Here is a 12,726-nt window from a genome sequence, read left to right on the forward strand (position 1 = left end):
CAAGGATAGCGTCCTCATGGCTGGGATTAGTGTCCTTATAAGAGGCCTGAGGGAGCTTGTTTCAGGACTTAGTGAGATGCTTTCTGTGACCAGAAGGTGACCTCGCCAGACACTGTTTCTGTTGGTGCCTTGATCTTGGACTTGCCAGCCTCCAGAACTGTGAGAAATAAATGTCTGTTGTTGATAAGGGACCCAATCTATGAAATTTTGTTATGGCAGTCTGAACAGACTCAGACAGCGATCATTTGTCACAGCAATGATAGAAGACTCATATACCACCCACTGACTTGACTCATTATGAGCATATGCCACTAACGGGCTCATGGTGACAGGGCCATTTGCACACCAAGGGGAATCCCCTTTGCGGCCCTACAGATTCCAGGTCCAGGCATGTGATTGGCACTTAGGACAAAGGCACCAGCTTCTTCCTCACACCTCCCTAGCACAGCATTCTCACCATCATCCTTGCAAGTTTGAGCTGTGGACTCAGACACCTGCATTTGAGTTCCTTCCCTGCCACTTATCAAGGGATAATCACAGATAAGAATAGTAACATAGGGCCGTTATAGAGATGAAATAAGCAATCATGTAAAGTGCTTTCCCAAGTGCCTGGTGTGTTCATAGATGTTCAATAAGCATGAGATTTTAATGTATTAATAGTGTGACCGTATGCCATCTTAGGACATTTCAATTCAGATGATTTAGGGGAGAGGAGCCCACAATTTAACTGGGAGAAATTTCATTCTGAAGATAAGTGGGAAAAGGAAAAGTGGTAATTATTTTCAAGTGGATCAGTATGGAGAAACGAGCTTTCTGGAAAACTATGCAGCTGGAGGCTGGATGACTGCTGAGGGATGCCTGGTCACTGCTCCAGATTTTTCTCAGGATGAGACTATAAGGAAGCTGACTTTGAGTTCTGTTCAAGGACTGAGACAGCCCAGTGTTTGTAAGTATTTCCTTAATTGGAAAAGCATTATGAATTGAGTAGATTGTGCTAGAAGGGAGCAGCAAGCCCGAGTAAGGAAGGGCAGAGCTGAGGCTCCCAGGAGGTGGGGCTCTGACTCCCGTGGACAGTGCCACCCACCTCTGTCCCTCAACCCCTGCCCCGGGGGACCAAGATTTGCTGGAGCTGCTTCTGACTACATTGGGAACTTAAGCTAACATTACTTGTATGCGTGTGTACCTATCTTTCAAGCAAATCTTTCGGTTATTAAATTTTTTCCCAGGCCATTGGTATAATGATAGGAAAAGCAACAGGTTTAGAATTAAAAGGACCCGGTTCTCCTACTAATTGGCAATGTGATTTGACACAAGACTTTTGCTATCTCTGAGCTATATTCTCCTTTTCTATAAAATGGGGACAAGATTCACAGGGTAATTGTGAGGACTAAATGCCCCAAAGTATACAAAATGTCTGCTACAGTGCCTGGTGTGCAGCAGACTAAGGTATAAATGTTTTGGAAAGGGTATTAGCATCGTGAGTTTTATAAGAAATGCATAGTTGGCTTAAACAAAACCAACAAGGAAATCAGTTGCTTCAGTCAGGATCTGTAATGGCTGTAATTGCAGAAACCATGGAGGGGTACAGTGTGATGGGAGGGAAGCAGGAATGCACCTGCTGGCAGCAGAGTGTTCATCATAGAACCTCTCAACCAGCCACATGAGTCCCAGTTCCCTCCCAGCAAAACAGAAATACAAACTCCTGGCCACCTTACAGGGCAGAGGTGAGGTGCCAATGGAATAGCAAATGTCAAAGTTTCATTTAAGCCCAAGGGGAAGGTGGGAGGCCTTGCCTTCTTGCTCCTTTTTGGCTTTCTCCTGGGCCTTCATGGCTGCATAATCCTGGGCCATATTGAGAATGTATATATGCTCCCGGTTGCCAATGGCCTTCAGCAGGCAGAGGAGGGCAGCGGCGGCATTCCGAGCAAAGAGAGTGTCGAGGCCATCAAACACCACTCCTCGGTAGCAGTCACTCAGCTGAAACCAGAGACAGCAAAGACAGTTACTATGGCCACAACCTCATTTGTTCTGTTTATGCTTTTACTGGGGCTGCAAAGGGTTCTGCAGACCTACTGGGCCCTGACGCAAGCACCATGCCTTTCTGCTTGCTAAATCCAAGGTGCTATCATAAAATAAAAGAGAAGAATAAAAGTGTTTAATCATTCAGTCTTTTTTTTTTTTTTTTGAGACAGAGTCTCCCTCGGTCACTCCAGCACCCAGGCTGGAGCGCAGTGGCACAATCTTGGCTCACTGCAACCTCTGCCTCCTGGGTTCAGATGATTCTCCTGCCTCAGCCTCCCAAGTAGCTGGGATTACAGGTGCTCACCACCATGCCCGGCTAATTTTTGTATTTTTAGTAGAGATGGGGTTTCACCATGTTGGTCAGGCTGGTCTCGAACTCCCGACCTCAGGTGATCCACCTGCCTCGGCCTCCCAAAGTGCTGGAATTACAGGCATGAGCCACTGCGCTCAGCCAGATGGTTTTTATTGTACCTATTTGTAGAGTAAAGGGTTTATTCTGTCTGTAGAAATAAATGAACAAACAAAAATGTTAAAGGGCCAGTCTGGGAAGATCCATGAGGTACACAAAAATGAGATGAAAAGGGAAAGATGTTCCCAAGCACAGAGTCACAGGTAGCAGGGGCAGCAGCGGATGGGCCTTTTGTATTTTTCTTAGTGGTCTTACTGCCTTGGAGTGTAATGATTTTGGTAACAGTAACCATTGAAGAACAGCCTCTGCCTTACTCAGTGTTACTCAGAGTGGTGTAGCCCGTAGACCAGCCACCAATGAATGAGCATTAGGTTTTTGATGAGACAAGAAGCTTGTGTCAGAATGTAAATGACCTATATTGCTAAACACACTATTTGGTTCAGCTGGCAGCTGAACAGGTACCATGGCCACATCATTCCTTCTCTGCGGCTAAACTTTGTAGCAAGACTTTGTGGATGAAAGAAGCCCTCTAAGCTCCATGTGTCATCAGAGACCAGCACTTTGAGTAGCACAGCTCCACTGGCTGGCTTTGGGGCCTTACCAGCGTTTCTCAGCCTTTACTCTGGGTGTCTAAAACATTGGCACGCTTATGGGAACACCTTGTTCAAATCAGTTGAGAGTGATGTGCCTTTAATGTAGCAGCAGTGCAAATCTTCACATAAAAACTTTCTTGTGATGATATTCCTCCTCTTCTGGGAACCTCAAGTTAATTTTGTTGTATTTAAATGTGCAGTTAAGATTGTGGCCCTAGTTGAAAACACAAAGCAAACACCCAGCTCCAGGACCTGGTAAGCAATGTAGCTGTGTCTGCAAACCATGAGCAGAAACAGGCTTCAGTGATACCCTCCTCAATGCTGCTGATCTTATTTTCTTGTCTTTAACTGTAGAATTCTTACGGAAAAAATTTAAAAATTGGAAAAGAGTGTTACTGTTTCTCTGACTTTAAAAGCAATATGTTATTGTAAAATAATTTGGAAATGTATAAAGAAGACTAAAATTCTATAATCCTGCTACCCAAAGATAACCACAGTTAACATGTATTTTAAAAGTTTTTACTATGTGTGTAGTATACATTTATAAATATTTACATAGAATGTTACTATGTTTTGACCACTGTTTCCTAGTTACTTCTTTTTCACTTAATAACATTGAAAATGTGTTTTTGAAGCAATTAACATAGCTCCAAATTTGCACTTTTAGAATGGCTCCACATTGTAAGTTTTAACACATCGCTCTGCTTCTGGTCATTAAAAAGTGTTTGTGTAGTCTTCTCCTCTCTGGTCCTTTAAGAAGGTGAATGGCCTCAGGCTGCAGAGTGGGCCAGGGCCAGGGACTGACAAGAGCTGTTAGAGAGCCGCCATGGTGGCTGATGGCCCAGAACCTCTGTCTGGGGCACGGGGATGATGTGTGAGTGCCAAGCCCTGCAGCTCTGTGCAGGTGGCATGGACCCACCTGTATCCGCTCTGCCAAGATCTGCACAAGAAGTTCATCCGGGAGCACACAGCTCATCAGCCCGGTCTCGCCTCCGACACTGGGACTGACACTGAGCCGGCGGTGGGTGGGCCCCGGCAGAAGAGGGCTAGAGGAAATCTGTTGAGTGGGAGAAGGATCAGGAGTCAGAATCCGGCCTTGTATCTCAACAACGCCTACACTTACCAGCCACAGGACCTTGGGAAGATCACATAATCTCTCATTTCCTCTTCTGTACAATGGGAATTGCATTATTAAATGGAAGGATCCTGTCTACCTTAAAGAACTGCTGTAAGTTTCAAGTGGCAACAGTGTGGAAGGTACGGTGTTTGTGTACTGAACTGCATGCAGCTTTTCATTCATTTGACAATTACTCACTGAGTACCTATCTTGCACCAGGCACGCTTAGGTACTAGGGATATAACAACAAACAATGGTGCTGCCCCTGGGGCCCTTTCATTCCAATGGAAGAGACAGAAAAGGCCACTTTCCTCCACAAATCAATACAATTTCAGAGAGTGATGAGTGCTAGGAAGGAAATAACCAGGTCATAAGGAACCATAATAGGGTTGGGGAATGACTATGTAGAGAGGATGCTCATGTTACCTGGGTTATGTGAAAGAATGAGACAAGATCTTGGGAGCAGAGCCTTTCTGGGAGGGGACAACAAGCTCTTTCAACGCAAGTGTGCTTGGGGAATCTGGGGGGCACACGGAGCCCAGTGGGGTTGGAACTGAGTGAGCAATGGGGAAGATAGTCAGGATTAAGGTTAAAGATACCACACAGGCCGGGCACGGTGGCTCACGCCTGTAATCCCAGCACTTTGGGAGGCAGATCACGAGGTCAGGAGATTGAGACCATCCTGGCTAACACGGTGAAACCCCGTCTCTACTAAAAATACAAAAAAATTAGCCGGGCGAGGTGGCGGGCGCCTGTAGTCCCAGCTGCTCAGGAGGCTGAGGCAGGAGAATGGTGTGAACCCAGGAGGCGGAGCTTGCAGTAGAGCCAAGACCCGCCACTGTCACTGCGCCTGGGCGACAGAGTGAGACTCCGCCTCAAAAAAAAAAAAAAAAAAAAAAAAAAAAGACACCACACCACTAGGACCAGAATACGCAGGGCCTTGTAGACCATGGTATTTTATTCCAAGTATTATGGGAAGTTGGTGTGTTTCAGCAGACAAATAATCTGATTTATATTTATGTTTATTTTATTTTATTTTTGAGATGGAGTCTCTGTTACCCAGGCTGGAGTGCAATGGTGCCATCTCAGCTCACGGCAACCTCCACCTCTCGGGTTTAAGTGATTCTCCTGCCTCAGCCTCCCAAGTAGCTGGAATTACAGGCGTGCACCACCACGCCTGGCTAATTTTTGTATTTTTAGTAGAGACGGGGTTTTGCCATGTTGGCTAGGCTGGTCTCGAACTCCTGACCTCAGGTGATCTGCCTCCCTCGGCCTCCCAAAGTGCTGGGATTACAGGCGTGAGCCACTGCACCCAGCCTGATTTTTATTTTTAAAAGACCACCTTACCCATCACATGAGGTGACATGAGTCACAGGAAGATGTCACTGTGGTCAGGACAGGAGATGATGGCAACAGGGATGAGGATGGTGGTGGAGACGAGACAAAATGGTGGTGGCAAGAAGTGGCTCATACAGGATGCGTTTTGGAAGTAAGGCCAGTAGGACTTCAGATGGAACATAAAGAAAGAGGCATCAAAAAATGATTCCTTGAGTTTTGACCTTAGCAAGCTGGAAAATGGTGAAATTATTTATTGAGAAAGGAAAGACTGGGAGAAGAACAATTTTGGGGGAGCAGTGGAAGCAAGAATCACTTTTTGGATATAAACATTTTGAGATGCCTCTAAGCCCTTCGAGAGAGATTGAAAATGAATGTGGATACATGAACCTGCACTTGGGAAGAAATTTGAGCTGGCAATGGAATTTCGAGAGTCACAAACATGTTAAAGGTATTTAAATATTTAAGTAATGCAATTGACTGAGATCGCCTGCAAAGACAATGCAGGTAACAAAAAGTAGTAGTAGAAGACTTGGTCCTAGGCTACTCCAATGACCAGGAATTTGGAGATTGAGAAGCTGGGAAAGTAGAGGAAGGAGTTGCTAATGAAGTAGAAAGGAAGGTGGAGGAGGGAAAGCCACATGAAGAAAGTGTTTCCAAGATGGGGGGTGATCAGCTGCCAAGAAGTCATGTGAGATGAAGACAGAAAACTGATCTCCAGATTTGTCCAGGTGAAGACTGCCAAGGACCTTGAGAAGAGCAGCTGTGGAACAGTAGGGACAAAGGACCCAACGGAAGCAGTGAAAGAGAGGATGGGGGAGGGTGTGAGGATGGGGAGGCAGGCAATGCAGCAGTTCTTTGGAGGAACAGCAGAGGAGCGGAGCTAAGAGAGGAGGTAATAGGTGGAGGGGGATGTGGAGTCATGGGAAAGCATTTTTAATGATGGGAATAATAATACAGCATGCATAGATGCTGACGGGAGTAGAGTAGGGAGAAAATGGGAGACAGGGGACAACTGCAGGAATTTAGCCCTTGGATAAGAGAAGGGGTGGGGCTGGGTGCCCATGTGCAGGGATCAGCCCTGGGTGAAGGCAGGGCAGACACTCAGCTGTCGGGAAGGCACAGCCTCGTGTGTGGATGGAGGCTGCTGGAAGACTTGGTGGCCAGAAGATGAGGTCATTGTCTTCTGATTGCTGCAGCTTTCTTGGTGAAATCAGAAGAGAGATCATTGGCTGAGAATGAGGAAGAGGAAAATATTTTGGAGGCTAGGAGAGTGATGAGAGCAATAAAGCAGTCATCTTGAATAGATGGAGGGCTGAGCCAGACCAAAGGGTCCACCAGAGACCTGTGGTCTTAAATTTAAATTAAGATCCTGCAGGAGAGGTGAGAACCTTCCCCAGCTATGCTCAGCTGGTCTGCATGGAGTAGGTGGGGGATTAGGTTTGCCAGGGCTGAAGCTTTGCTTGAGAGTGTGGTGAAGGGCAAGTTGCAAGGGGGTGCTATGGTGGCAGACCATGGCATCCAGACTGGGTAAAGAGGGCATGAGGTGGGTGCTAGGTAGTGAGGATAAGGACTGGAGGTTTCGATGGGGCCAGGTGCTTACCAGAGTTAGTCATCTGGAAAGCGAGAAGATGGCTGTGGGAAAACAGGACTGTGACAGAGAGATCTTGGAGTTTATGGGTAGTGATGAACAATGTCTAGGATGTGGTCAGGGAGGTGAGTAGCTGTGGAGGCCATGAAATTGAGAAGCAAGAGTGTTGGATTAAATATCATTCAAAAGATCAGGATTTCTTACTGGTGCTTTCCTGGATAGAGGTGATTTATAAATAAATGAGCTTATGGGCCACATCTTCATTATATAATATATTTACACATTTCTTCCCATTTGCAACATGACTGAAATATCAGTCATTGGAAAGTTCATGCTTTATGAGAGCTTTAAGAAGACCAATCGCCATCTCCCTGGGTAAGTGCTTTCACGGGGGGACTCTGTTGTCCAGATCATTTGAGTCCTGTCACACTGGGCAGTGCAGGCAGCCACATGTGGGGTCTGTGAGCTGATTTCTACTGTGATCTTTAAGTTTCCTTACTGAAAGGAGTTTGGAGTCAGAATTGGGATGTTCTACTGCCTTTGAAGAATTCTAAAAAGCTTTACTTCCCTGTCCAGATGGACAGAACAAAACCAAAAGAAATGACTCTTGATAACACCCTATATGGTAACAGAGAAATGAGTTTTAGTTCCTCCATAAACGTCTGGGTAAAGAACACTCTACTGGATCCTGGAAAAGAGGGTGAAAAGGATCATGCTCCAGAAGAAAATGAATCAATGGCTTCTGTTTTCATGGTGTGAGAAAAACATAAGACTGAAGTGACAATCAGATATCACCTGGCACAAGTTCAGCCGTGTGGGCTGTTCCATCCAACCTGCAGGTCTCCTCTCCCTTAAAGACCTTTGCCTTTGCTCCATCCTCTTACCTGATCTAGTATGTGGGCCTCCTCTCCTACAAGAATCTACATCTTTAATTTTATTTTTTATGTACTTATTTTTTGAGACAGAATCTTATTCTGTTGCCTAGGCTGGAGTGCAGTGGCGCCATCTTGGCTCAGAGCAACCTCCGCCTTCTGGGCTCAAGTGATTCTCGTGCTTCAGCCTCTCGAGAAGCTAGGATTACAGATGTGCACCACTATGCCCAGCTAAGTTATTATTATTATTTTTTTGTATTTTTAATAGAGACGTGGTTTCATCATGTTGGCCAGGCTGGCCTTGAACTCCTGGCCTCAAGTGATCCACCCACCTCAGCCTCCCAAAGTGCTGGGATTACATGTGTGAGCCACTACACCCGGCCTAAGGACCTACATCTTTATTCCACCCACCTGCTCTATCCAATTCACAGGTCTCATTTCCCATGAAGACCTACAACTCTTCCCCATCCATCTGCTCTTCCCAGTGGATGGGCCTTCTACCAGGACTTTCACTTCTGCTCCATCCACCTCCCCGACTGTCCCTATAGCACTCTCAGGCTGTAACGAGATCCACTCCAACCCTTCCTGTTTCTCCCATTCTATGTTCCTTCTTAATTCCTTCTCTACTGAGGCTGGGCTTCCTATACTGATGGCACCCTCAGCTCTCTTGCCCCTAGTTCTAAGAGCACACCCCCTCTCCTCAAGGGTGACATTCTTCTCTCTCCACTCTTGAATGGGAGCTGCCAGGTCCACTTAGAGAAATCTTGCCAGGTGTGGCAGTTCATGCCTGTAATCCTAGTGCTTTGGGAGGCAGAGCCAGGAGGACTGCTTGAGGTCAATAGTTCAAGACCAGCCTGGGCAACACAGCGAGATCTCATCCCTACAAAAATTTAAAAAATTAGCCAGGCATGGGTGGGACATGCTTGTAGTCCAGGTACTTGGGGGGCGGGGGTGGAAGGATTGCTTGAGCCCAGGAGTTGAAGGCCACAGTGAACCAAGATTGTGCCACTGTACTTCAGCCTGGGTGACACAGTGAGACCCTGACTCTAGAGAAAAGAGAGAGAGAGAGAGAGAGAGAGAGAGAGAGAGAGAGAGAGAGAGAGAGAGAAAGAGAGAGAAAGAGAAGCTTCACAATTGTGAAGTTATAGTTTCCAGTCTTGGTTGGGCCATTATCATTCCCAACTATTTATTCCTTATCCATCACCAATTTCTGCTTCTATTCACCATAGTGGAAGCAGTGCTCTGCCACTCCCCTTGAGCATGCTCTGCAGCCCCAGCCTTCTCGCTGCTTCCCTCAAAAGACCATGCCTCCTACATGCATCACAGTGCCATTCAACAAGGCCTTTTCCAACCTCCATTCTCCACTCGGCTTCTCCCACCCTTAGCTGTGTCTGTTTTTCACCCTTTACTGACCCCAAAGGAAGCCGGCTCTCTTCTCCCTTAATTGTGCTGAATTCTGCCCTTCCTACTGCCTCCCAGGATCTCATTCTGTCTTGAGTGGATTGCTACATGACACTTCTCCAGGGGCTCCATTCTTTACAGACCTGCTTCTACTTCTTTTCTGAGAATAGACTCTCCTGACCTTGGCTTTGCCCCTCTACTACTCTTTCGTTTTTTCCCCTTCACTTTCAAACATCATAAAAGCCTACACTCACTTGATTTCACTTCTCCACCTACAACTCATTACTCACTACGCCCACTGTCTTTGGCTTCAGTAGCACCGGCCAGTTGGCTGAGACTGCTAAGTTTCTTGGCACATTGCTCAAATGCTGTGACTTCTTTCTGACTTTCCAGGACTTCCCCTGCAGCACTCCCACAACTTAGATTAATGGTTTCATCCTTAACTTCCTTTAGAATTAGGTTGAGCCATAGGAAATTGCTGTTATAGAGTTATAAAAGGATTGAATTTTGGCAATTTTCTGTGGCTCAGCCTAATTCCCTTTTCACACTTCTTTTGTAACTAATTTCACTTTATTGCAAATGTTTGCACATGTGGTTATCTCCTTCATCAGACTCTTAGTGCAGGGATTCTGCTTTCTTTATTTGCACTTCGCCAGTGCCTACAGCATAAAAGATGTTTGCTGAGCACCAGCTGGGTGAATGCCCCTTTCAGAAGGAGGGGCACAGGGACAGCGCTCAGGCTGGCCTGGTGGGAACACTGCAGGGATGAAGAGCACTGACCTGGCTGCAGGATGCTGGGGAGGAGGAAGATCCCAGCCCTCCTGCGGTAGAGCCCTGATTTGTACCTGTGGTGTTTCAGACTGGTGTGAGTGATGCTGCTTCTGCGACCCGGAGCCATGGCTGTCCGCCTTGCTTTTGGTCATGACTACGCTGCCACGAACACTCTTTCCAGGTTTAATTTCCGGGGCCACCAGAGTCATCTCTGAGGTTAACTTGCCCAAGGTCTCAGTGCTCAGTCGTCCTTGCCCTATGACGTTTTGACCCACAGCAGCCTCCTGGGCTATAAGGAGAGTGTGAACTTTTATTAAAATCACGTTAGAATCACAAAAAATGACAGTGGGGATGGCACCCTGAAGTCCGTTCTGTCCAACAGACGTATAATGTGACACATACGTATGTAATTTAAACATTTCTAGTAGCCACATTAAAAAGGTAAAAATTAATTTTAGGGACATATTTTAACCCAATATACTCAACATGTAATGTATAAAAATTGCTCGTGTGTTATTTCCAAGTCTTTTCTTTATATCACATCTTCAGGGTTCCCGTGGGAGCTGTACATTCACCGCATACCTCTGTTTGGACCAACCCGGTTTACGGGCTCAGCAGCCCCCAGGGCCAGTGGCTACTGTATGGCACAGGCAGGTTCACTGCCACCACTTCATTCCGGCCTACCGACTCCACAGTGGCAGCAGATGCAGGGGAGATGTGAGGGCCTAACCCTCTATTGCAAGGGCTCTATCCAAAGACCCCAGGGACCTCCTGACTGGGAAATTCAGCCACCCTCTACTTCGGCCTATTCTATTTGGGCTTCCAGCAGTCTCTAATTCTGTTCATTTATTGATTCAATGAATCCTTTATGAATCTTTATTATGTGTCAACTATGCCAGGCATTCTTCCAGATGCTGGGACTACAGTGGGGAAAACTAACACAAGCCCCTGCCTCCAGAGCATACATGGGGTCGGGGCGGACAATGAAGGAGGTAGATCAATATTAGGTTAGCTAGACAAGTGCGCTGTGAGATCAGGCCAGCAGGAAGGCTCCCCGTCCAGCAGGGCTCTGAAGGATGTGAAACTTCTCCTCTCTCCTCCCTTTCCTAAGGCTCCGGGGCCCTTTCCTTGACTTCCCTGACGGTCCCTGTGACCCTGGCTCTGCTGTCTCTGCCTTCCCAGCTTCCCCACGACCTCTCCTGAAATGTAGGTGTTCTCCATGGTCCTAACCCGCCTTATCCATTCCTCCTGGCTCATTCTGCGCTTTTCTGGCTGCTTCATCTACCCCAGTGGTTTCACGGAGAAAGACTCTCCCAGCTCTGTCTCTAGCTTGATGTTACTTTCTCAGACCAGGAGCTCAAATTTACCCTTAGGCACAGGACATAAACATGGCTCCACAGATCACTATGACATGTAGATTATTTCACAGAAAAGGAAATAAAAAATTTAAGAGAATCAGCATTAGGGCATAGCCAGAGGTTCTCACTAAAGAGCTATTTCTCTTCCATTTTCCTAAGTGTCCCATGTAGAGGTATTGAGGGGAGGGGACAATCCTGAAAGTCCCAGCCAGTTTTATCAACTAGCAGGCTGGAAGCTTTTCTGGGATTACATCATGCCATGGGTACTGACATATGAATGCTTCCGCTCTGAGCAGGCACTCTGCTTGGAGTTTAGTATATTTTCCCATCGAGCAGCTGCTCGCCTGCTCCGAAGGTCCTCAGATAACCTGATGGAGCCAGAATTCTCAACTTTTTGTAGGAAGGCCACATGAGGCCTCCCCGCTATGGGACTCCAAAACTCAATTCAGGCCAGGCACAGTGGCTGAATCCTGTAACCCCAGCACTTTGGGAGGACTGCTTGAGGCCAGGAGTTTGAGACCAGCCTGGACAACATAGTGAGACCCTAAAAATTAGCCAGGCATAGTAGTGCATGCCTGTAATCCCAGTTACTCTGGAGGCTAATGTGGGAGAATCGCTTGAGCCCAGGAGGTTGCAGTGAGCTATGATGGCGCCACTGTACTCCAGCTTGGGTGACAGAGAGATACCCTATCTCAAAAAAAAAAAAAAAAAAAAGATAGAAAGGAAGAAAACAACCCCCCTCCCCCAAACCCAACCCAATTTATTTTCTTCTCCAGCAAACTTTCTCTTCCTCCTGTGTTCCCTATCTAGGTAAATGACATCACTCTCTTCTGGTTTCTGTGACTAGGAATCTGGGTGTGGCCATCTTAAATCCTTCTTACTCCTTCAATTCTCTACCACACAGGTGGCTGTCAGGTTGGCCGGCCCAGGCCCATTTGTCTGCAGCTTCACTATCGTTTCCTTTACATGATAGTCAAGGGCTACCTTCCTATAGTGATTTTCTGACCATTTCTCCATAGTGTGAAAACTGTCCCAATGGCTCTTTTCCTTGAACATAAAACTTAAATTCCTAATCTAAGTTGGCATTCAAGGTCAACAATGATTGGCCTCAACCTGCTTTCCCACCCCTAATTTATGATCAGCTTCCCTGCTTTTTCGGTCTGGGATGTCCTTGTCCCCATCTTTGCCTACTAACATTCTCTTGCTTCTTCAAACCCGTTTCCTTGAAAACTTCCCAAATCACCCTTGTTGGAACCC

The 12,726-nt window shown here is 46.6% G+C and overlaps 1 protein-coding gene across 1 annotated transcript in view; it reads right to left on the reverse strand.

The window, feature by feature from the left end:
* HYDIN (HYDIN axonemal central pair apparatus protein) overlaps window positions 1-12,726 on the reverse strand; it is a 442,332-nt gene that overhangs the window by 129,389 nt on the left and 300,217 nt on the right. The window contains exons 41-43 of the mRNA XM_017868754.1: window positions 10,186-10,400; window positions 3,944-4,081; window positions 1,794-1,977 (exon numbers count right to left, since the gene is read on the reverse strand). Of these exons, the coding sequence (XP_017724243.1) occupies window positions 1,794-1,977; window positions 3,944-4,081; window positions 10,186-10,400 (537 nt within the window). The remainder of the gene's footprint in view (window positions 1-1,793; window positions 1,978-3,943; window positions 4,082-10,185; window positions 10,401-12,726) is intronic.

Source organism: Rhinopithecus bieti, unplaced genomic scaffold (assembly GCF_001698545.2).
Source record: "Rhinopithecus bieti isolate Rb0 unplaced genomic scaffold, ASM169854v2 scaffold_2574, whole genome shotgun sequence".
NCBI lineage: Eukaryota > Metazoa > Chordata > Mammalia > Primates > Cercopithecidae > Rhinopithecus > Rhinopithecus bieti.